Source organism: Homarus americanus, unplaced genomic scaffold, assembly GCF_018991925.1.
Source record: "Homarus americanus isolate GMGI-L3 unplaced genomic scaffold, GMGI_Hamer_2.0 scaffold20465, whole genome shotgun sequence".
Taxonomy (NCBI): Eukaryota; Metazoa; Arthropoda; class Malacostraca; order Decapoda; family Nephropidae; genus Homarus; species Homarus americanus.
Genome location: NW_024756914.1, coordinates 5,630,458 through 5,657,036, shown reverse-complemented (window position 1 = coordinate 5,657,036; position 26,579 = coordinate 5,630,458). Strand labels below are relative to the sequence as shown.

Sequence of the window (26,579 nt, the reverse complement as noted above, 5' to 3'; positions counted from 1 at the left end):
TTCTCAATGTACAGTACAGAAGGATGCTAGCTGTCACACGTGGACAGGCGCTACAACAAAAATTTCTAAACTTACACAAAGTTTAAAATACTGTTCTGGTTCTATGAACTTAATTTGTTATATACTGTATATTAGTGAGCTTAAATCTAAAAATTTTAACCATAGTTGTGCAAAATCCAATATGGGTCACCTGAAGATTTGTTACCCAATTGATTTCACGATAGGTTAGGTTAGGACGGTTTATCCTGGGTGAAATATACCGAGGTCTGAAACATGAGATGATCCAGCAATTCTTTCATTATTATACAAAGTAGAGACTGATTCTACCAAATAGTAATGTTGCAGGTGTCGGGTGAGACAGTTCAAGGGACAACTGAGTGGTGCTGCTGTTAAGATGCTGCCAGACACGCTGCTGGGCCTCCACCTGGTGATAACTGGCAAAGATCCCGACCTGGCCCCAGCGCTGTCCTCTCTGTGGCGATCTGTACGGCTTGGTGGGTGTTATGTGTGTGTATGACCTCATGTGTGTGTGTGTGACCCCATGTTATATGTGTGTGACCCATGTTATGTGTGTGACCCCATGTTAGGTGTGTGTGACCCCATGTTATGTGTGTAACCCACATGTTATGTGTGTGACCCTATGTTATGTGTATATGACCCCATGTTATGTGTGTGACCCCCATGTTATGTGTGTGACCCCATGTTATGTGTGTGTGACCCCCATGTTATGTGTTTGACCCCATGTTATGTGTGTGTGTGTGTGTGTGACCCCATGTTATGTGTGTGACCCCATGTTATATGTCTGTGACCCATGTTATGTGTGTGACCCCATGTTATGTGTGACCCCATGTTATGTGTGTGACCCCATGTTATGTGTGTGTGACCCCCATGTTATGTGTGTGACCCCATGTTATGTGTATATGACCCCATGTTAAGTGTATGTGACGATGTGTTATGTGTGTGACCCCATGTTATGGACCCCATGTTACCTGTGTGTGACCTCATGTTATGTGTGTGCGTGACCCCATGTTACGTGTGTGTGACCCCATGCTACATGTGTGTGATCTCATGTTATGTGTGTGAGATCCTATGTTATGAGTTTGTGTGTGACCCCATGTTTTTCCGTATGTAATCCCATATTATGTATAGTTTAATTTTAAAAAACGCGCGCGCGTTTGTGTGTGTGTGTGTGTGTGTCTCTCTCTCTCTCTTTGTGTGTCTGGTGTTTTATGGATGATTACGAAATAAAAATGAATTTCAATATTATTTTTAAAGTTGGGACTTTATGTGTATGTAAAGCAGTTATGTAGACACATATTAAACAAACAATAACTGAATGGCATTAATGCTAAGGTAACTGACCTAACCTAACGTAACCTAACCATACCTAATCAAAATTTGGTCAATTTAAATGTTAAGGTAACAAAGGATGTCTAGACTTAATGAATGAGCGCATTTTTGTCAATTTTTTGCATTGTTTTCCACTGAGTTATAAAGAAATATTAATTACTAATTCATAAGTTCTCCCCGGAATTGGCTACATCCCTCTGCGCCATCATCGGTGCTTCCCTCGCCCAAGCAAGATGTCCAGCTGACTGGAAGACCTCGTATGTGTCACCAGAGCCCAAGTCAACGAGTCCACAATCTTTAAATGAGCTACGACCCATTGCCATCAACCCAATACCCAGCTTAATTTGCGAAAGTTTCGTTTTTGACTGAGCTTATGCTAATATTGCAGGTGCTATAGATCCTCAGCAATTTGGCAATATGAAAACTTCCTCCACCATTCACTGTCTTGTCAGTTTTCTCGACTATATATATCACCATCTGGAAAAACTAAAGACGTCTCTGGTTGTCGCCTTCATTGACTTCACCAAGGTATTCGACTTAGTCAACCACAATTTAATCATAAACAAAACTATCAACCTAGGGTTTCGGAGAAGTCTTACATCATGGCTTACAGACTTCCTTACTGACCGAGGCCAAGCTGTACGCTTCCGAGGGGCTGTCTCCACCTTTCAGCCACTCACCTGTGGCGATCCGCCAAGGCTCTGCTTCCTCATGCTTATCAATGATGCCCTGAAAGAAACTCCCGATCATTGGAAATATGTCGACGACTCCACCACTGAACTCGGCTACCGACTACAGCGCCCTCCAGAATATATTGACCAGTTCTCTACAATTGGGCCACCAACAACCATACCAAGACCATGGTCATGCACATCAATCTCCCCTCTGACCTTGTCCCACCTCCCTCCATTACTTTGGGCCCCAACACATTCTAGATTGTGGACTCCACCAAGCTCCTCAGCGTCACTATACTGTAGATAACACGTCAGTACAACTGTCAAATCGCCCAGTTTTCGTCTTCACCACCTCCGCCGTCACAAGTCCCCTCGGAGTTTCCGTGCTCGAGCTCCACAATGCTTAAACATCCATACTTCCCAAGCTCAGCTATGCCTCCCCTGGCTGGTCTTCCTCCATAAATGCCACAAAACGGAAGCACTTATGAAAAGTGCAGAAGAGGGCATGCAAAATTATTCTCTCCTCCTCCTACTCCACATATCAAGAAGAGCTCAACACACTTACCCTCTCAGCACCCTCTGATCGTCACCATGACCCCATCTGCAAATTTGGGGAGAGGCCGACATTACAACAGCATCCAGCCCATATGAACACACTGATCACTATAAGAACAGCCCAATCCCAACCATTGTAAATATTATCAACAACTCCTAGTTAACCAGTGTGTTCACTCCCTGTTAATCTTACTTTTGCACTGTTACTATTGCGAAACTCCCTGTTGTATGACCTCCCCCCTTGTTAATGCAATTATATCCCATGTATACCACTTATGCTACTTGTATATTATTTGTCAATCAAGTGATCCATTCCCAAATTATGTAGTTGTATGTTTTCAGCATTTCGTCTGCCAGTCTTTCTATTCTTTCAATAAACCGTTTATTATTATTATTATTATTATTATTATTATTATTATTATTATTATTATTATTATTATTATTATTATTATTATTATTATTATTATTCTCATCATTATTATTATTATCATCATTATTATTATCATCATTATTAGTATTATTATTAGTAGTAGTTGTAGTGGTATAGCTGTTTTTTTTTCTCCAGGACTGCATGTGCCCGCGGGGGTTACTCCAGCACTACTGCCTCGCCAGCTGCCAAACATTATATGTGGTCTTGACTTGTTCCTCTCCGGGATTGATACTGATCACATAGACTGGGCAGCCCAGGTGGCTCAACAACTACAGCCAGAAAACATGTAAGCTAAACACTCACTCTGTAAAGACTATTTGTTTAACATGCTTGTTATTAATAATCTATGTACATTGAACAACTTTTCTATTATAATGAACCAAGTCGCCAAGATGATAAAATTCTAACCTCCTGAAGGACTAATAATACTGACACATCACCATACATAACTTCTGTCAGTCATTGAGCCTTGTGAAGCGGCACCATCTCACGTGGTCCAGAAAACGTTAACTTTCCTCTACGAGTACAATGGCTGAAGATGTTTCTCTTCTTTCAATCCTAAGAAACTATCTCCACTAACCCCTTCACTATTGGACGTCACTTTTAATATTTTATTTGGTTAATGCCAGACGATTTTATTCAGGAGAGAGAGGCCCTCGTACCCAAGGGGTTTCACCATATTCAGTAACCCGTTTTTCTTGTCCCGTGGGGTTATAAATTTATTCTAGATGGTGACAAGAAGTTGACAGTGAAATAGGTTGCTTAATATGAAAAAAAAATATTATCTAAATTAGGAAGAGATGTTGTGTTCCCTACTCTCACTATTATGCTTCAGCTGCAAGGGAATTTTGAACGGCTTATAGTGTACCATCACATAAAGGTTGTATTGGTTCTCTCTTTATTTACAGTACAGTAAACATGTGAGCATCATGTTTGATCTAATATGATGAAATTATGACAGTCTAATGTTCAACAGCGTTATCTTTCCCGCCCTCAGGCAATTGGGTTACCTGGTGTTACCTGGGAGTCACCTGAGTGACCAAGATCTTCAGGTTTTGGCCAACCAGCTGAAGCGTCTTGACGTGCTGGTGGGTGACGGTGTTTATGTAACGGGAGACAAACATCAGGCCTTCGCTCTGTCTGGTTACACCGTCCATAGGTGCGTATTGTGTCATGAATCGTGTGTGTGTGTGTGTGTGTGTGTGTGTGTGTGATGTCAAGTGACTCACAGGTGCTCATAATGGTGTCAGGTGACTCACAGATGCTCATAATGATTCCAAGTGACTCACGGGTGCTCACAATGATGCGAAGTGACTCACAGGTGCTCATAATGGTGTCAGGTGACTCACAGATGCTCATAATGATGAAAAGTGACTCACAGTGCTCACATTGATGCCAAGTGACTCACAGGTGCTCATAATGGTGCCAAGTGACTCACAGGTGCTCATAATGGTGCCAAGTGACTCACAGGTGCTCATAATGGTGTCAGGTGACTCACAGATGCTCATAATGATGCCAAGTGACTCAGTGCTCATGATGCCAAGTGACAATGATGCCAAGTGACTCACAGGTGCTCATAATGGTGCCAAGTGACAGGTGCTCATAATGGTGCCAAGTGACTGTGCTCATAATGGTGCTAAGTGGCTCACAGGTGCTCATAATGGTGCCAAGTGACTAAGGTCCTCATAATGATGCCAAGTGACTCACAGGTGCTCATAATGGTGCCAAGTGACTCACAGGTGCTCATAATGGTGCTAAGTGACTCACAGGTGCTCATAATGATGCCAAGTGACTCACAGGTGCTCATAATGGTGCTAAGTGACTCACAGGTGCTCATAATGATGCCAAGTGACTCACAGGTGCTCATAATGGTGCCAAGTGACTCACAGGTGCTCATAATGGTGCCAAGTGACTCACAGGTGCTCATAATAGTTCCAAGTGACTCACAGGTGCTCATAATGATGCCAAGTGGCTCACAGGTGCTCATAATGATGCCAAGTGATCTACTAACACACTAAATAACCTTAATAAGGGAAATGAAGAGTACAGTAAAGGGTCTTGTTGACAATGATGAAGAAACACAATTAATTTATATTGGTTTTATATTATACTATATTATAATTCCAACTATTCCCACGCACAAAAGCAATTACACACACACACACACACACACACACACACACACACACACACACACACACACACACACGTCTGTTAGTAAACGCAATATTATTCTCAGTTTTTTTGCGACACCCAATTTTTTTTTCTTTTGTATTCCAGAATGAAGAAAGAAGACATATGGCGTTGGGGAGAGAGAAAGGGGTGAGAGAGAGAGGCCATACATGGTTACTGTACGTCATATAGTTAGGCTGCCATCATGACAACATACACAACACCTGTAGTATCTTAGTGTAACACTGCCACACACCTGTAGTATCTTACTGTAACACTGCCACACACCTGTAGTATCTTACTGTAACACTCTGCCACACACCTGTAGTATCTTACTGTAACACTGCCACACACCTGTAGTATCTTACTGTAACACTGCCAAACACCTGTAGTATCTTACTGTAACACTGCCACACACCTGTAGTATCTTACTGTAACACTGTAGTATCCACAACACCTGTAGTATCTTACTGTAACACTGCCACACACACTGCCACACACCTGTAGTATCTTACTGTAACACTCTGCCACACACCTGTAGTATCTTACTGTAACACTGCCCACACACCTGTAGTATCTTACTGTAACAGTGCCACACACCTATAGTATCTTACTGTAACACTGCCCACACACCTGTAGTATCTTACTGTAACACTGCTACACACCTGTAGTGTCTTACTGTAACCCTGTCACACACCTGTAGTATCTTACTGTAACACTCTGCCACACACCTGTAGTATCTTACTGTAACCCTGTCACACACCTGCAGTATCTTACTGTAACCCACACACCTGTAGTATCTTACTGTAACACACCACCACACACCTGTAGTATCTTACTGTAACACAGCCCACACACACCTGTAGTATCTTATTGTAACACTCTGCCACACACATGAAGTATCTTACTGCAACACTGCCACACACCTGTAGTATCTTACTGTAACACTGTCACACACCTGTAGTATCTTACTGTAACACACTGCCACACACCTGTAGTATCTTACTCTATCACACCGCCAAACACCAGTAGTATCTACTATAACACACCGCCAAACACCTGTAGTATCTTACTATAACACACTACCACACACCTGTAGTATTTTACTGTAACACTGCCACACACCTGTAGTATCTTACTGTAACACTGCACACACACCTGTAGTATCTTACTCTATAACACCGCCAAACACCTGTAGTATCTTACTATAACACACTACCACACACTTGTAGTATTTTACTGTAACACTGCACACACCTGTAGTATCTTACTGTAACACTGCCACACACCTGTAGTATCTTACTCTATAACACCGCCAAACACCTGTAGTATCTTACTATAGCACACCGCGAAACACCTGTAGTATCTTACCATAACACACTGCCACACACCTGCGGTAACTTACTATAACACACCGCCACACACCTGTAGTATCTTACTGTATCACACTGCCAAACACCTGTAGTATCTTACTATAACACACCGTCACACACCTCTACTGTCATACTGTAACACACTGCCACACACCTGTAGTATCTTACTGTAACACTGCCACACACCTGTAGTATTAGGTTTTATATCTAGAAGTGTAAGTAATAAGAGTGCAGAGGTCTTATTGCAACTATATCTTGCACTAGTCAGGCCGCACCTCGATTATGTTGTTCAGTTCTGGTGCCCTTATTAAAGAATGGATATCAATCACTGGAGTCGGTGCTGCGAAGAATGACGAAAATGATTACGGGACTTAGAAACCTTCCATATCTAGATAGATTAATGAAACTAAACTTGCATTCCCGCGAAATACGAAGAGTGCGGGGAGATATGATAGAAGTATTTAAGTGGGTGAAAGGAATCAATAAAGGAGATATAGATAAAGTTCTCAAAATATTCGAGGAGGATAGGACTCGTAGCAACTGATTTGGATAAGTTTAGGTTTAGGAGGGAGATAGGAAGGAACTGGTTCACAAATAGGGTGGTGGACGAGTGGAACAAGCTCAGCAACTTTGTAGTAAGTGCTGGAATGCTGGAAAGTTTTAAAAGTAGGCTAGATAGATTCATGGACGATAGAGAGTGGTTGTAATTCTCGACAGGAGATGCCATGTACAGGCCAACCGGCCTATTGCAGACTCCTTATTTTGGTATGTTCTTATGTACTATAACACCACGCCACACACTTAAGAACATAAGAATGAAGGAAACTGCAGTGGGCGTATTGGCCCATACTGAGCAGTCCCACTTATTGTACACCCAACCCCCATTGCTCATATATCCATCCAACCTATGTTTGAAGCTATCCAGCGTATTTGAGTTAATGATGATATTTGGTAACTTGTTCCACTCGTCCAGTACTCTATTTCCAAACCAATGTTTACCTATTTTCTCGCCAAAATCTAAATTTATCTAATTTAAATCCATTGTTCCGAGTTCTCTCCTAGTTGGATAGTTTGAGTACCTTTGTAATGTCCCCCTTGTTTAGCCCAGACTTCCATTTATACACCTCTATCATATTGCCTCTCGAGGGAGTGCAAATTAAGGAGCTTTAACCTGTCTCTGTACTCAAGGTTCCTAATGACCGGGATTATTCTTGTCATTCTCCTCTGAATTCTTTCTAAGGATTCTATATCCATTCTGTAATGTGGTGACCAGAATTGAACTGCGTAATCCAAGTGAGGTCTCACAAGCGCAAGATATAGTTTTAAGATGACCTCGTTAGTCTTGTAACTAACACTCCTTTGTATGAACCCAAGTACTTTATTAGCATTGTTTCGAGCATATACACATTGTTTACTTGGCTTAAGATAACTATTTATCATTACTCCTAAATCTTTCTCGCAGTCGGATTTCTCAATAACATTGTTGTTCATCTGGTATCTGGTTTCCCTGTTTACATCTCCTATACTGATTACTTTACATTTGTCCACATTGAATTTCATCTGCCATTTTTCAAACCATTCGAAAAATTTGTTTAGATTTTTCTGTATCTCTGCGGAGTCCTTGTCAGATTTAATTACACGCCCTATTTTAGTGTCATCAGTAAATTCACTTGTGTTGCTGTCTACGTCAATATCTATATCGTTTATGTATATAATAAATAATAATGGTCCAAGTACTGAGCCTTGGGGAACTCCACTAGTGACGTTGTTCCAATCGGATTTAGTGCCGTTAATGCTCCCTCGTTGTTTCCTGTCCTATAACCACGCCCTAATCCATTTTAGAATATCTCCTTTAATGTCATGAGCCTCCACTTTTCTTATTAGTCTTTCGTGGGGGACTCTGTCGTAGGCTTTGCTAAAGTCGAGATATCCCACATCATAATTGTGCCCCTCGTCCACTGATTCGAAAACAGCTGAAAAGAATGTTAATAGATTAGTTAGACATGAATGCCCGCTTGTGAAACCATGTTGGGAATCATTGATGAAATTGTGCTTCTCCAGGTGATTTGGAATAGAGTTTGAAATAATTGCTTCCAGAAATTTGCCTACAACTGATGTTAGACTGATTGGACGGTAGTTAGAGGATGGGGATTATCTCCCTTCTTGAAAATCGGTATTACATTCGGTATCCTCCAGGATTCTGGTACTACACCTGTTTTTAAGGACATGTTAAACAACTTTGCTAAGGGCATACTAAGCTCTTCCTTACATTCCCTTAATGTAAACAGCGATCACAAAGAAATTAGATTCCAGTTAGATTTTCAGGGCAGCCGTAAGGAAAATTCCACAAAAGTCCCAGATTTCAGAAGGGCAAACTTTGATAGTTTGAAGAGGCAGTTGAGAGAAGGGGCATCACGCTTGGAGGTGAACTACATGGACCTTGTATGTATATGTATATTATGTATGCTGTATGTATATTATTTATGTTGTATGTATACTATGTATGTACTCCATTTATATACATTACTTATTTAGCTAGCAGCGTGTGGCAATGTATTTTTCATGTCACCAAACGCTTAGATAATGTGCCTCACGACATCTGGAAGCTGCTAATGTACCACTTGCCACATGTCGCCTGAGAGGTCAGGTGACCCATAGAGAGAAGTGAGTTAACCCATAGAGAGTGTAGGGAACCGCCGTCTTGGTTCACGCTCCTCTGTACAATCCAACAAATAGAATCTACAAAACTCTATAGGTGTTTGTGTTCGCTCCTGTAGTTAGAACTGAGTACAGACCTGACGGTTGAAACCGACCTCATAACGAGATCTGAGGTTGCCGAGTTCCACGACAATTTAAATAATGAGTTACTTAATGCACAAAGGCAGAACATACCATACAAAAAACTCAGATCAAACAACAATGACCCTAAATTGATAAAATATTACTTAAAGAACATTATTGGTCAAAGGAAGGCTATGGGTAGGAGGATAAATCGTGATGAAATTTACCTCCGGGATTATTATAAGGTATTGGCCGGTAGGGTTAAGACCGAGATAAGGAAAGCAAAGAGGTATAATGAGCTGAGGATAGCAAAGGAGGCGAAGACAAACCCCAAAGGATTCTATCAAATGTATCAAACTAAAACACGAGAAAAGATTGGGCCAATACAGTCAGATACCGGCGAGCTAACTGATAATGTTGGAGAAATGAGCAATAATCTGAATAAATATTTTTCAACAGTTTTCACCACCGAAAATTTAAACATGATACCCGAGGCACCGGCTCTATTCAGAGATAGAGAAGAAAACAAATTAAGCGAGATAGTAGTGACTAGTAACGATGTTAGTAAGCAAATAGACAAACTAAAGCCTAATAAGTCACCTGGTCCCGATGAGATATTTGCCAGAGTATTAAAGGAATGTAAGGAAGAGCTAAGTATGCCCTTAGCAAAGTTGTTTAACATGTCCTTAAAAACAGGTGTAGTACCAGAATCCTGGAGGATAGCGAATGTAATACCGATTTTCAAGAAGGGAAATAGATCACCATCCTCTAACTACCGTCCAATCAGTCTAACATCAGTTGTAGGCAAATTTCTGGAAAAATTATTTCAAACTCTATTCCAAATCACCTGGAGAAGCACAATTTCATCAATGATTCCCAACATGGTTTCACAAGCGGGCGTTCATGTCTTACTAATCTATTAACATTCTTTTCATCAGGTTTCGAATCGGCGGACGAGGGGCACAATTATGATGTGGTATACAGTAAAACCTCGATTAACCGACCCTCGATTAACCGACTTTCAGATTATCCGTCGGCCCCTTCCCCCCATATGTGGTCGGTTAATCGAGGTTTTACTGTATCTCGACGTAGCAAAGTATGACAGAGTCCCCCACGAAATACTCATAAGAAAGGTAGAAGCACATGGCATTAAAGGTAACATTCTGAAATGGTTTAGGGCGTGGTTACAGGACAGGAAACAGCGAGTGGGCATTAACGGCACTAAATCCCATTGGAGCAACGTCACTAGTTGAGTTCCCCAAGGCTCAGTACTTGCACCATTATTATTTATTATATACATAAACGACATAGATATCGGGATAGACAGCAACATAAGTAAATTTGTTGATGACACTAAAATAGGACGTGTAATTAAATCTGACGAGGACTCCGTAAGACTACAGGAAGATCTAAACAAATTTTTCGAATGATCTGAAAAATGGCAGATGAAATTCAATGTGGACAAATGTAAAGTACTCAGTATAGGAGATGTAAACAGGGAAACCAGTTACCAGATGAACAACGATGCCATTGTGAAATCCGACTGCGAGAGAGATTTAGGAATAATGATAAGTAGGAATCTTAAGCCAAGTAAACAATGTGTTTTTGTTCGTAACAAGGCTAATAAAGTACTTGGGTTCATACAAAGGAGTGTTAGTTACAAGACTAGCGAGGTCATCTATCTTGCGCTTGTGAGACCTCACCTGGATTACGCAGTTCAGTTCTGGTCACCGCATTACAGAATGGATATAGAATCCTTGGAAAGAACCCAGAGGAGAATGACAAGACTAATCCCGGGCATTAGGAACCTTGAGTACAGAGACAGGTTAAAGCATCTTAATTTGCACTCCCTCGAGAGACATAGAGCGAGGGGCGACATGATAAAGGTGTATAAATGGAAGTCAGGGCTAAACAAAGGGGACATTACAAAGGTACTCAAACTATCCAACTAGGAGCGAACTCGTAACAATGGTTTTAAATTAGACAAATTTAGATTTAGGAGAGAAATAGGTAAACACTGGTTTGGAAACGGAGTAGTGGATGAACAAATTACCAAATATCATAATTAACTCGAATATGCTGGATAGCTTCAAACATAGGTTGGATGTTTATATGAGCAATAGGGGTTGGGTGTAAATGGGACTGCCCAGTATGGGCCAATAGGCCCGCTGCAGTTTCCTCCATTCTTATGTTCTTATGTAAATACTCTGGCAAATATCTCATCGGGACCTGGTGACTTATTCGGCTTTAGTTTGCCTATTTGATTACTAACATCATTACTAGTCACTACTATCTCGCTTAATTTATTTTCTTCACCATCTCTGTATAGAGTCGGTGCCTCGGGTATCATGTTTATATTTTCGGTGGTGAAAACTGTTGAAAAATATTTATTCAGATTATTGCTCATTTCTCCGTCGTTATCAGTTAGCTCGACGGTATCTGACTGTATTGGTCCAATCTTTTCTCGCGTTTTAGTTTGATACATTTGAAAGAATCCCTTGGGGTTTGACTTCGCCTCCTTTGCTACCTTTAGTTCATTATTCCTCTTTGCTTTTCTTATCTCGGTCTTAACCCTACTGGCCAATACCTGATAATAATCTCAGAGGTAAACTTCACATCGATTTATTCGCCTACCTATATCCTTCCTTTGTCCAAAAATATTTTTTAAATAATTATTTATCCATTTAGGGTCATTGTTGTTTGATCTGAGTTTTCTGTATAGAATGTTCTGCCTTTGTGTATTAAGTAACTCATTATTTAAATTGTTGTGGAACTAGTCAACCTGAGATCTCGTGATCAGGTCATCCTCAACCGTCACGTCTCCAGGTAAGGTGAGGTTGCCCTCTGTGGGTACACTGTGTGAGGACACCCCATGTGAGGTCGTGTAATTCACCCCCAAGCGTGATACCCCTTCTCTCAGCTGCCTCTTCAAACTATCAAAGTTTGCCCTTCTGAAATCTGAGACTTTAGTGGAATATTTCTTGCGGCTGCCCTGAAATTCTAACTGGAATCTTATTTCTTTGTGATCGCTGTTAGCAAGTTCGTTCCCTACCTCGACATTACTAATGAGGTTTTCTCTATTTGACAGAACTAAATCGAGTATATTATTACCCCGGGTGGGTTCGGTTATATTTTGACTTAGAAAACAGTCCTGAACTGTTTCAAGAAAATCCTCTGATTCTGAGCTACCTGTAAGGTCGATCCAATCTATTTGGCTAAAGTTAAAGTCGCCTACTATACAGACTTTGTTATATATGGAAGCCCTGCGCATTTCATCCCAAATAAGTCGCTCATTAACTCTATCAAGATTAGAAGGTCTATATATTACTCCTGTGATTTATTTTTCCCTACCATCGATTAATTCTATCCAAATTGTTTCTGTATTCCACTCAGTTTTTATTTCCTTATTTATTTCACACTTCAGATTATCCCTGACATAGATTGCTACTCCGCCCCTTTCTAATCTGCCTATCAGTATGGAATAACCTGTAACCTGCAATTTGGTATTCGACAGGTAACTCACGTGAGTCTAGGTTTATCCATGTTTCGGTGAATGCTATTATATCGATTTTTTCTGTACATACCAACGCCCTGATTTCATCCATTTTGTTTCTCATACTTCTACTGTTTGCGTAGTAGACATTTAAGTTAATCGTGTTATGAGTCCTCTCTTTGTTGCGTTTAGGTTTTAACTTCCTGCCTAATTTAGTTTTGTCATCATTCCTAGCACTATTTCCCTGTAATCTTTCACTTTGTTTACCCGCTCCCACCGCAGTCTCCTCAACCCCCGTGTTCATATGTTCCTCTTGCAGTTTAAAGACTTTCCTCTCGAGAGAGCCAGCCAGGGTTGCCACCCCATCCCTAGACAGATGCACCCCATCCCTAGCATAAAGGTCCCTTCTGCCGTAGAAGTTGTCCCAGTTGTCAATGAATGGGACTGACATTGACTTGCAATATCTGTCAAGACGGCCGTTGACACTAACTGCCCTTGACAGCCATTCACCACCAACTCCTCTTCTAGGCAAGACACCACATACTATCGGGATCCTTCCCCTATCTCTAACTTCCCCTAGCGCCTCCCTATACCTCTTGAAAAGTTCCTCACTCCTAACCTTTCCTATGTCGTTACCTCTTACACTAAGACACACTGCTGGCATGGTACCCTCCCCTGATAAAACCTTGTCTATCCACTCAACTACATGCCCAATCCCAGCCCCAGAAAACCACACTCTAGTCCTACGTTTCCTATCTCTTGCACAAAAAGTCCTATCTAAAAACCTCACCTGGCTGTCCCCAACTACCACGATCTTACCACTGGGCAGGGTCTGAACAACTGCCCTTTTCTCTCCTGGCACCACACCGTCCTGCCTCTTCATAACACGAGCACTTAGGGGCACGTCCTTATCGAGTGCACACTGACAGCAACGAACACACAATGGCTGCAACACATACACACTGACAGCAACACACACACACACACTGACAGCAACACACACACACTGACAGCAACACACACACACTGACAGCAACACAAACACTGACAGCAACACACACACACTGACAGCAACACACACACTGACAGCAACACATTCACACTTACACACACACGCTGACAGCAACACATTCACACTGACAGCAACACACACACTGACAGCAACACACACACACACACTGACAGCAACACATTCACCTTACAGCAACACATTCACACTGACAGCAACACACACACTGACACACATTCACACTGACAGCAACACACACACTGACAGCAACACATACACACAGACAGCAACACATTCACACTGACAGCACACACACACTGACAGCAACACATTCACACTGACAGCAACACACACACACTGACAGCAACACATTCACACTGACAGCAACACACACACACTGACAGCAACACACACACTGACAGCAACACATACACACACTGACAGCAACACATTCACACTGACAGCAACACACATACACACACTGACAGCAACACATACACACACTGACAGCAACACACACACTGACAGCAACACATACACACACTGACAGCAACACATTCACACTGACAGCAACACACACACACTGACAGCAACACATTCACACTGACAGCAACACACATACTGAGAGGAACAAGTTTATATTGTGTCCTTAATGTGACATCTAATTTATGTTTTTTTATTGCAGTGAAGCGGATTTTGCCTTACGGATACAGAGGTAAGAGTGAGTCTTTGTAAGTCTTATGATATATATATATATATATATATATATATATATAATAAGGGTCATATAATGCTTGATACAGCTTTTATTGTTTGTTTAATGTGACATCTAATTTATGTTTTATTTTACAGAGAGCAGGAAGCTGCCGAACAGAGACGGAGGTGAGTGAGGCTACACAGGTCTACTTTACCAGTAATGCTGCCATCATGACCAAATGTACAACAATTACCACCACCACACACCTGTAGCATCTTACTCCCACACCTGTAACACTCACCACCACCACACACCTGTAGCATCTTACTCCCACACCTGTAACACTCACCACCACCACACACCTGTTGCATCTTACTCCCACACCTATAACACTCACCACCACCATCACACACCTGTAGCATCTTACTCCCACACCTGTAACACTCGCCACCACCATCACACACCTGTAGCATCTTACTCCCACACCTGTAACAATTAGGGTGTGATAAAACTGTATAAGATAAAACTTGATAAAATCACACGGGAAAAGGGAAGCATTGGAGCACCATAGCTTTCATCTTTATTCAAGACATCTTCAGAGGCAACTGAATTTACAGGGACTGAAAGAGGCTTACAGCTGTATATACAATGGGTGACCTTATATAACATCAGGTCAGATCAATAATATGAGATCAACTAATCCACACACTACCTCCACTGCAAATGAATGAAGAGATTATGAAAAATGGGTGACATAGCAACAGGTCAGGTCAAAAACATGAGGCCCAATAAGCATCTAACCTGTATCCACCTCAAATGGTTTCAAAGCATTTTTAACCTTGGGCCACTGACAAATAAATTTAGGGAACAATTATTATCAGTTTTGTACTGACCATCTCTAACGGTTATAAAATTCATTTCCCTGATTAAAATTGCTTCAACCAGAAGTCTTTCCGTGACACATTTTGATTTGAACACATTTACATTATACCGTTTTTCAATCCATACTATGATTATTTTTTCCAATATGAACGAAAACTGTACTGTTTTCAGATGTTGTTCGAATATTATACTTGTGTTAACATAAGAACATGAGAACATAAAAATGGAGGAAACTGCAATGGGGCTATTGACCCATGCTGGGCAGTTCTGTTTACACCCAACCCCTATCGCTCATATACCCGTCAAACCTATGTTTGAAAATATCCAGCGTATTCGAGTTAGTGATGACGTTTGGTAACTTGTTCCACTCATCCACTACTCTATCTCCAAACAAATGTTTACTTATCTCGCGCCTAAATCTAGATTTGTCTAATTTAAAACCATTGCTTCGAGTTCGCTCTTAGTTGGATAGTTTGAGAACCTTCGTTCAGCTCTGACTTCCATTTATACACCTCAATCATATCGCCTCTCACTCTACGTCTCTCGAGGGAGTGCAAATTAAGATGCTTTATCATCTCTGTGTACTCAAGGTTCCTAATGTCCGGAATTAGTCTTGTCATTCTCCTCTGAATTCTTTCTAGGGATCCTATATCCATTCTGTAGTAAGGTGACCAGAACTGAACAGTGTAATCCAAGTGAGGTCTCACAAGCGCAAGATATTGTTTTAGGATAACCTCGCTAGTCTTGTAACTAACACTCCTTTGTATGAACCCAAGTACTTTGTTAGCCTTGTTTCAAGCAAATACACATTGTTGTCTTGGTTTAAGAATCCTACTGATCATTACTCATAAGTCTTTCTCACAGTCGGATTTCTGTATAACAACGTCGTTCATCTGGTATCTGGTTTCTCTATTTACATTCAATTTCATCTGCCATTTTTCAAACCATGTGATTTTTTTTAGCTCTTCCTATAGTTTGACGGAGTCTTCGTCAGATTTAATTGCACGCACTATTTTATTGTCATCAGCAAATTTTCATACGTTGCTGTCTATGCCTATATCTATATCGTTTATGTATACTGTACTGTATAATAAATAGTAATGGTCCAAGTACTGAGTCTTGGGGCACTCCACTAATGACGTTACCCCAATCGGATTTAGTGCCGTAAATGCTAACACGTTGTTTTGTTTTTTTGTCCAGAAACCACGCCCTAATCCATTTTAAAATATTTTCTCCAATGCCATGAGCCTCCACATTTCGTATTAGTCACTCGTGGGGGACTTTGTCGAAGGCTTTGCTAAAGTCGAGGTATACCACATCATAATCTTGCCCATCATCCACTGATTTTAAAACAGTTGAAAAGAATGTAAATACATTTGTCAGACATGAACGCCCACTTGTGAGGCCATGTTGGGAATCATTGATCAACCCGTGCCTCTCTAGGTGATTTCAAATAGAATTTGAAATTACTGCTTCTAGCAACTTGCCTACAATTGATATTAAACTGATAGGACGATAGTTAGAGGATAGTGATCTATCTCCCTTCTTGAAAACCGGTATCACATTCGCTCGCTGTCCTCCAGGATTCTGGTATGACACCCGTTTTTAATGACGTGTTAAACAAGTTTGCTAAGGGCATACTGAGCTCTTCCTTACATTTCTTTAATACTCTGGCAAATATCTAATCTGAACCTGGTGACTTATTAGTCTTTAGTTGGCTATTGGTTTATTACCATCGTTACTGGTCACTACTATCTCGCTTAATCTATTTTCTTCAATATCTCTCTATAAAGTCGGTGCCTCGGTTATTATGTTAAAACTTTCGGTGGTGAAAAATGTTGAAAAGTGTCTGTTCAGATTATTGTTAATTTCTCCAACGTTATCTGGTAGCTTCCCGGTATCTTCCAATCTTGCCTTTTCAACCTATCAAAGTTTGCCCTTCTAGACTCTGGGACCTAAATGGCATTTTCCTTTTGACTGACATTAAGTTTTACTTTGAATCTCACTTCTTTGTGATCGCTGTTAGCTTGTTTGTTCCTTACCTCGACATTACTAATGAGGTTTTTTTGTTCGACAGAACTAAATTGAGTATATTATTACCCTGGGTGGGTTCGGCTATATGTTGACTTAGGAAACAATCCTGAACTATTTAAAAAATAAATTAAATAAATAAATCCTCTGATTCTGAGTTACCCGTAAGGTCGGTCCAATCTATTATGACTAAAGTTAAAGTCGCCTAATATACAGATTTTGCTCTGTCTTGATGCCCGACACAATTCATCACAAATAGTTGCTCATTAACTCTATCGAGATAAAATTTTCCCTACAATCGGTTAATTCTATCCAAATTGTTTCTGTATTAAGTTCAGTTTTTATTTCCTTATTTATTTCACATTTCAGATTATCCCTTAAATAGATTGCTACACGCTTCCTTTCCTAATCTGCCCATCGGTATGGAATAATTTGTAACTTGCAATTTGGTATTCGACAGGTAACTCACGTGAGTCTAAGATTATCCATGTTTCTGTGAATGCTATTATACCGATTTTTTCAGTACGTACCAACGACCTGATTTCAACCATTTTATTAGTCATACTTAAACTATTTCCATAGTAGACATTTAAGTTAGTCGTGATTTGAGTCCTCTCTTTTGTTTCATACTAAGTTGTAATGCTTTCCCAGTCAAACCTACATAATTTCCATTAGAATTGCTACATGGAATGCAGTAAACACTTCCATTTACATTCAAGGTTCGACTGTCCTTAATTACCATAACATGCCGTAGACGAGGTGTGTGGATTAGTGAGTCCTATGTTATTGACCTGATGTTATGTGAGGTCATCCAGTGTATAAAAGCTTCTCTTATCTCAGTCCCTTTAAATTCAGTTGTTTGTTTAATGTGACATCTAATTTATGTTTTATTTTACAGAGAGCAGGAAGCTGCCGAACAGAGACGGAGGTGAGTGAGGCTACACAGGTCTACTTTACCAGTAATGCTGCCATCATGACCAAATGTACAACAATTACCACCACCACACACCTGTAGCATCTTACTCCCACACCTGTAACACTCACCACCACCACACACCTGTAGCATCTTACTCCCACACCTGTAACACTCACCACCACCACACACCTGTAGCATCTTACTCCCACACCTATAACACTCACCACCACCACACACCTGTAGCATCTTACTCCCACACCTATAACACTCACCACCACCACACACCTGTAGCATCTTACTCCCACACCTATAACACTCACCACCACCACACACCTGTAGCATCTTACTCCCACACCTATAACACTCACCACCACCACACACCTATAGCATCTTACTCCCACACCTGTAACACTCACCACCACCACACACCTGTAGCATCTTACTCCCACACCTGTAACACTCACCACTACCACACACCTGTAGCATCTTACTCCCACACCTGTAACACTCACCACCACCACCACACACCTATAGCATCTTACTCCCACACCTGTAACACTCACCACCACCTCACACCTGTAGCATCTTACTCCCACACCTGTAACACTCACCACCACCACACACCTGCAGCATCTTACTCCCACACCTGTAATGCTTAACACCTCCTCACACCTGTAGCATCTTACTCCCACACCTGTAACACTCACCACACTACCACACACCTGTAGCATCTTACTCCCACACCTGTAACACTTAACACCACCACACACCTGTAGCATCTTACTCCCACTCCTGTAACACTTAACATCACCTCACACCCGTAGCATCTTACTCCCACACCTGTAACACTCACCACTACCACACACACCTGTAGCATCTACTCCCCACACCTGTAATATTCACCACCACCACACACCTGTAGCATCGTACTCCCACACCTGTAACACTTAACACCACCTCACACCTGTAGCGTCTTACTCCCACACCTGTAATACTCCACCACCACCCACACACCTGTAGCATCTTATTCCCACACCTGTAACACTCACCACTACCACACACCTGTAGCATCTTACTCCCACACCTGTAACACTCACCACCACCACACACCTGTAGCATCTTACCCCACACCTGTAGCACTCACCACCACCTCACACCGTAGCATCTTACTCCCACACCCGTAACACTCACCACTACCACACACCTGTAGCATCTTACCCCACGCCTGTAACACTCACCACCACCACCACACATCTGTAGCATCTTATTCCCACACCTGTAACACTCACCACCACCACACACCTGTAGCATCTTACTCCCACACCTGTAACACTCACCACCACCATACACCTGTAGCATCTTACCCCACACCTGTAAAACTTAACACCACCTCACACCCGCAGCAACTTACTCCCACACCTGTAACACTCACCACACCACATACATGTAGCATCTTACTTCCACACCTGTAACACTCACCACCACCATAATAATGGAAGCCCCTTGAAATCAAGGATGGCCCGCCCAAGGGCCACCAAGGCGTGAATTTGTGTAAAGTGTATAAGCTGTCGCCAACACAACAACCACACCCTGAGTTACGAGTTGCATGACCCAGTGTCAAGGAACAATCCGAGAAGACCGGACAACTCGCCAACTGCACTGGCTAACCATTACCCCGGAACACGATCCGCAAATCGATAACATCTAGGTTTCCAATTACTGCTGGATAGACAGAGGCAAAAGGAGTAAAGAAACTGGCCCATAGTTTCACCCTGCCCGGGATCGAACTCGGGTCCGCTCGCTTGCGAGGCGCGCCCACAGCAACACACACACCAACAGTAACACACCCACAGCAACACTCAACCACAGCAGCATGCACACAGCACACACACCCACAGCAACACACCCACAGCAACACACCCACAGCAACACACCCACAGCAACACCCACTTATACCAACACTCACTCACAGCAACACCCATCTATAGCAACACCCATCTACAGCAAAAGACACCCACAACAAGAAACTTAATACATTATAACACACACACACACACGCACTAACGCACACACACATACACATGCATTTAGTACTTTGCTGTTACTCGGAATCGAGTATGACGATCATTCAGCTATGATACAATGATATGAGTTATTAAGAATTTCACCTACGTTAGTGAGCTCTGAGGCGACTCAAAAGGCTGATAAGAACATAAGAACATAAGAAAGTGGGATACTGCAGGAGGCCGACTGGCCCATACAGGGCAGATCCCTTTCACACCCATCCCAGCACTTCCATGTGCCTATCCAACTTCGTCTTGAAGCTCCCTAGGTTCCTGATCCTACTATAGCACTCGGTAGCCTATTCCACATATCCACAACTCTATTACCAAACCAGTGCTTGCCTATATCCTTTCTGAATCGGAATTTATCTAATTTAAAGCCATTTGTTCTAGTTATTTCGTTATTACTGAGCTTCAGAACATCTTCCATTTTACCCTTGTTAATCCCACTTACCCACTTGTACACCCTATCATATCTCCCCTAACTCTACGCCTCTAATGAATGTAAGCCTGCTTTTCAGTCTTTCTTCATATGGAAGGTTTCTAATATTATGGATCATTTTTGTCATTCTTCTTAGTACTCTCTCCAAAGAATCTATGTCCATTCTATAATAAGGACACCAGAACTGAACCACATAATCCATGTGTGGCCTCACTAATGCTAGGTAAAGTTTCAAGATAACGTCAGCAGTTCTGTTACTCACAGACCTAGATATGAACCCAAGAATCCTGTTTGCCTTGTTGCGAACGCTAATACATTGTTTTCTAGGTTTCAAGTCGTTGCTAACAAATACACCTTGATTTTTTTTCACAAACTGAGTTTTCTATTTACGTGTTACCTAGTTTATACTTAACGTTTGTATTCGTCTTCCCTATCTGTAGTACCTTGCATTTATCACTATTAAAATTCATTTGCCAGTCTACTGACCACTCATGTAAGGTATCTAGATCTCTTTGAAGGTGTTCAAAGTCACTGTCTGAATTTATCACTCTCCCCATTTTGGTATCATCTGCAAATTACTAATCCTACTAGTTATGCCTAAAATCAGATCATTAATGAATATAACAAACAGCAAGACCCTAATACAGATCCTAGAACTCATGACCTTTTAGTCTGACTTTAATCCATTTATGCTGACTCTTTGAAACCAGTTAACCATGACCTGAAATCATTTTAATACTGATCACCTATTCCATAATAGCTTCTTCCTTATCAATCTCATGAGGGACTCTATCGAATGCTTTACTGAAATCTAAATAAATTATATCATATGACTTATCATTATCTACCGCTTCAAATACTTCTGAGAAAAAGCTAAGCAAATTTGTGAGACAAGAACGTCCCTGGGTGAACCCGTGCTGAGAAGAATGAATTAAGTTGAATGTTTTAAGGTGGCTTCTGATTTTTGTAGCAATAATTGACTCTAGCAACTTGCCTATGATTGACGTGAGACTAATGGGACAGTAATTTGATGCTATTGATTTATCACCCTTTTTGAAAATCGGAACTACATTTGCAAGTTTCCAAGCTTCTGGCACTAGGCCCGATTCTAATGACTTATTAAATAAAACTGCTAATGGATTACTCAACTCATCTCTACATTCTTTTAATATTCTAGCATATACCTCGTCTGGACCAGGCGATTTATGAGGCTTCAGTTTGTTAATTACTTTAAGCACATCGTTACTAGTAATATTGATATTCATCAACATATTTTCTATACTGTCGTTATATACCTTATGAACTTCTGGAAACTGTGCTAGGTTTTCATTTGTGAATACGGAGCGAAAATGACTATTTAACGTACTACACATTTCTAACTCATCATCAGTCATTTCTCCTGTCGTAGTTTTAAGGGGACCTATTGTATCTCTAACCTTTGATTTATACAGTTGATAAAAAGCTGATGACTGATCTGGCTGGGCGGTCCACAGCAGGATCTTGGCTCTCCTTTTTCCTGACCCCAGTGATGCAAGTGTTGACACGACTGGGGAGAGGGAGAGTTGCAATGGACTTCAGATAGCCCAGCTTGTTGGGTTTCGCCTTAGTAGCCTATCCATCTTCTATTGCCTTCATCTGCCGGTGTAGTCGTTGGGTCCCCATGTTGGTCACCTCTTCCACCTATACCGCCGTTATGGTCTTGTTGGAGCTCTGTAACCATGATTGTCTGATACGGGGCTCCACCGTTGATTTATCACTTGGGGGTTTACTCCCGTAGCCTTATACTTGCCAAGGTTAATCTGTAAGGCAGCGGGGCAGTGGTTGGTAGGTGCTAGGACGTCTTCACATGCCGGTGGGCCTATGTGCCATCCCTCTGGGGTCCACTGCTGCTTCGAGATCCACTGCTGGTTTAGCCTGGGCCCACGAGACACCCAGTTGCCGTGTGTTGCCACGAGAAAGCACAGCAGGAATCTTGATGGTGAAGAGGCTGTGTACTGGCAAGGGAAGACTTATGCAAGTTGGTCCCTTGTTCGCCACGAGGGCTAGCCAGCGGCGGCAGCTGAAAGCGAGAAGCAAGCAGTGCTTGCACTTTAACACTAACATAATACTGCCACACTAGACGCATTTCACCACCCTGAGCACACACACACTCACAATGTAGCAATACCCCATCCACAGCACAGCACCACACCTCTACAGCAATTCACAACCACATCAACATACATGTATAGCAATATAGATACACAACATGACACCTCTCCTGTAAAACACAAACCTTGAGAATAAAAATGTACAGCGACCTGTGCCCGGGTGGGCTAATCCCTGTAAAAAAAAATGAAAAATAAATAAATAAATAAAATAAAATATATAATAAGAAAAATGAAGATAAAAATAATAATAAAATAATAATAATAATAATAATAATAACAAAAACACTGTAATAATAATAATAATAATAATAATAATAATAAAGAACAATAAAGAAATACAAAAATGAAAAAAGATCAAAAGTGAGAAACAATATATGTATGTTGAGTTGTCAATAGTAAGAGAAACAATTGAGACCCTGCAATTCTGTGTAAATGAGACAAATTCAGATCAGCAACCTGGGACTTGGTCACACATGGCAGCAGGGTCTACCATTAGACAGCACATTATGCTTCCAATATCTTCCCAGGAGGTAGCACCTCCCTGTTTGGTAGTTGTCTACTACCTAGTACCTACGCTGCCACCAGTTAAGAAACTCAATACAGTGATAAACCCCATTAGCCGGAGCAATTGGTGCAGACCATTTCCAGGAATGAGAGATTTCCGGGTAATAGAACGACTCTCTCGAACCGAGAAAAATATCCCTCATCCCGGGAATTTTCCGGGTATCGGAAAAATGTTATAAAAACTTCTGGAAAATGTGCCCCTCAGAAAATCATTCTGAAATCTGGAATTTTCCGGAAAATTCCGGCCTTGGGAACGATTTTCCGAGAAAATTTCAATTCCTGCTCTCAGAGTTCTGGGTTTGGGGAATTCCAGCTAACGGAGATATTACTGTATTTCCTTGTGTATAAGATGGCGTTACTCCACCCCCCCACCCCCAATTTAACGAGCTGCATGACACAGTGTCAATGAATAGTCCCAGAAGACAGGACAACTTGCCAACTGCACTGGCTAACTATCACCCCGGAACACCATCCACAGATCGATTAACATCCAGGTTCCTAATTACTGCTGGGTAGACAGAGACAATGGCGTAAAAAATTGCCCATGCTTAACCCTGCCTGAGGATCGAACTCGAGTGCAACCATTTGCAAGGCAAGCATGCTGACCATTACCCCACAGGTCGCCGATATACAGTATATATATATATATATATGCATATGCAAGTAAATCACTGTAGGTGCGCGTGATCTAGGTATATGCTGATAACCACAAGGAAAGAAGAAAACACGAAGTTCCCAAGCGATTTCGTGTAATTCACATCTTCAGAGGTGGGTACAGACTAAGGAGTACAAACCAAGGTGTATATATACAGAGGAGGGTGAGATCAGGTCCACAATGGTTAGGTATTAGGAAATGACCCTACTAATCTTTAAATAGCACGGCAACGGTCGGTAGTCAGGTCAGAGGGTAAGGTGACCCAACCTTCTCACCTGGTTACAAATCTTGTTTTGTACTCCTTAGTCTGTACCCACCCCTGAAGATGTGAATTACACGAAAGCGCTTGGGAACTTCGTGTTTTCTTCTTTCCTTGTGGTTATCAGCATATATATATATATATATATATATAATGCTTGAGAGAGCTTTTATTGTCTGTTTAATGTGACATCTAATTTATGTTTTATTTTACAGAGAGCAGGAAGCTGCCAAACAGAGACGGAGGTGAGTGAGGCTACACAGGTCTACTTTACCAGTAATGCTGCCATCATGACCAAATGCACAACAATTACCACCACCACACACCTGTAGCATCTTACTCCCACACCTTTAACACTCACCGCCACCACACACCTCTAGCATCTTACTCCCACACCTGTAACACTCACCACCACCACACACCTGTAGCATCTTACTACCACACCTGTAACACTCACCACCACACACACCTGTAGGTAACACTACACCAGCACTCCCACACCTTTACACTCACCGCCACCACACACCTGTAGCATCATACTCCCACACCTGTAACACTCACCACCACCTCCTCTAGCATCTTACACCTGTAACACTCACCAATACCACACACCTGTAGCATCTTACCACACCTGTAACACTCACCACCAGCACACACCTGTAGCATCTTACCCCACACCTTTAACACTCCACACACCTGCATCTACTAACACTCACCACCACCACACACCTCTAGCATCTTACTCACCCAACACTCACCAATACCACACACCTGTCTTACTACACACACTCACACCACACACACCTGCATCTTACTCACCTGTAACACTCACCACCACAACACACCTGTAGCATATTACTCCCACACCTGCACCACCACCACCACACACCTGTAGCATCTTATTCACCTGTAACAGACCCATCACCACCACACACCTGTAGCATCTTATTCCCACACCTGTAACACTCACCACCACACACCTGTAGCATCTTACTCCCACACAAGCAACACTGACCACCACTACCACACACCTGTAGCATGTTACTCCCACATTTGTAACACTCACCACGACTACACACCTGTGACATCTTAATCCCACACCTGTAACACTCACCACCACCACACAACTGTAGCATCTTACCTCCACACTGTAACACTCACCATCACCACACACCTGTAACACTCACCACCACCACACGCCTGTAGCATCTTTCTCCCACACCTGTAACACTCACCAATACCATACACCGGTAGCATCTTACTCCACATCTGAACAATCACCACCACACACCTGTAGCATCTTACTCCCACACCTGTAAAACTCACCAATACCACACACACGTAGCATCTTACTCACACACCTGTAACACTCACCACCATCAAACACCGGTAACATCTTAATCCTACACCTGTAAGAGTCACCACCACATACCTTTAGCATCTTACTCCCACACCTGTAACACTCACCACCACCACACACCTGTAGCATCTTACTCCCACACCTGTAACACTCACCACCACCACACACCTGTAACGTCTTACTCCCACACCTGTAACACTCACCACCACCACACACCTGTAGCATCTTAATCCCACACCTGTAACACTCACCACCATCAAACACCTGTAACATCTTAATCTCACACCTGTAAGAGTCACCACCACACACCTGTGCCATCTTACTCCCCCCCTATAACAGTCACAACCACACACCTGTAGCATCTTACTCCCACACCTGTAAAACTCAACACCACCACAAACCTGTAGCATCTTACTCCCACACCTGTAAAACTCACCACCACCACACGCCTGTAGCATCTTACTCACACACCTGAACACTCATCACCATGACACACCTGTAGCATCTTGCCCCCCACACTTGTAACACTCATCAACACCACCACACACCTGAAGCATCTCACTCCCACACTTGTAACACTCATCAACACCACCACACACCTGTACCATCTTACTCCCACACCTGTAATACTCACTACAACCACACACCTGTAGCATCTTACTCCCACACCTGTAACATTCACCACCACCACACACCTATACCATCTTACTCCCACACCTGTAA

At 42.0% G+C, this 26,579-nt stretch overlaps 1 protein-coding gene across 5 annotated transcripts in view; it reads left to right on the top strand.

Annotated features, from left to right (window-relative positions):
* The window catches only part of LOC121857092, a 60,216-nt gene that overhangs the window by 16,041 nt on the left and 17,596 nt on the right, over positions 1 to 26,579 (top strand). For 2 of the 5 annotated variants that reach the window (XM_042352954.1, XM_042352955.1), the window contains exons 3-10: positions 346 to 494; positions 3,145 to 3,295; positions 4,007 to 4,168; positions 5,290 to 5,331; positions 14,523 to 14,552; positions 14,690 to 14,719; positions 18,346 to 18,375; positions 24,712 to 24,741. In XM_042352954.1, the coding sequence (XP_042208888.1) occupies positions 346 to 494; positions 3,145 to 3,295; positions 4,007 to 4,168; positions 5,290 to 5,331; positions 14,523 to 14,552; positions 14,690 to 14,719; positions 18,346 to 18,375; positions 24,712 to 24,741 (624 nt within the window). The remainder of the gene's footprint in view (positions 1 to 345; positions 495 to 3,144; positions 3,296 to 4,006; positions 4,169 to 5,289; positions 5,332 to 14,522; positions 14,553 to 14,689; positions 14,720 to 18,345; positions 18,376 to 24,711; positions 24,742 to 26,579) is intronic. The other 3 variants (XM_042352958.1, XM_042352957.1, XM_042352956.1) reach the window with 2 other exon arrangements.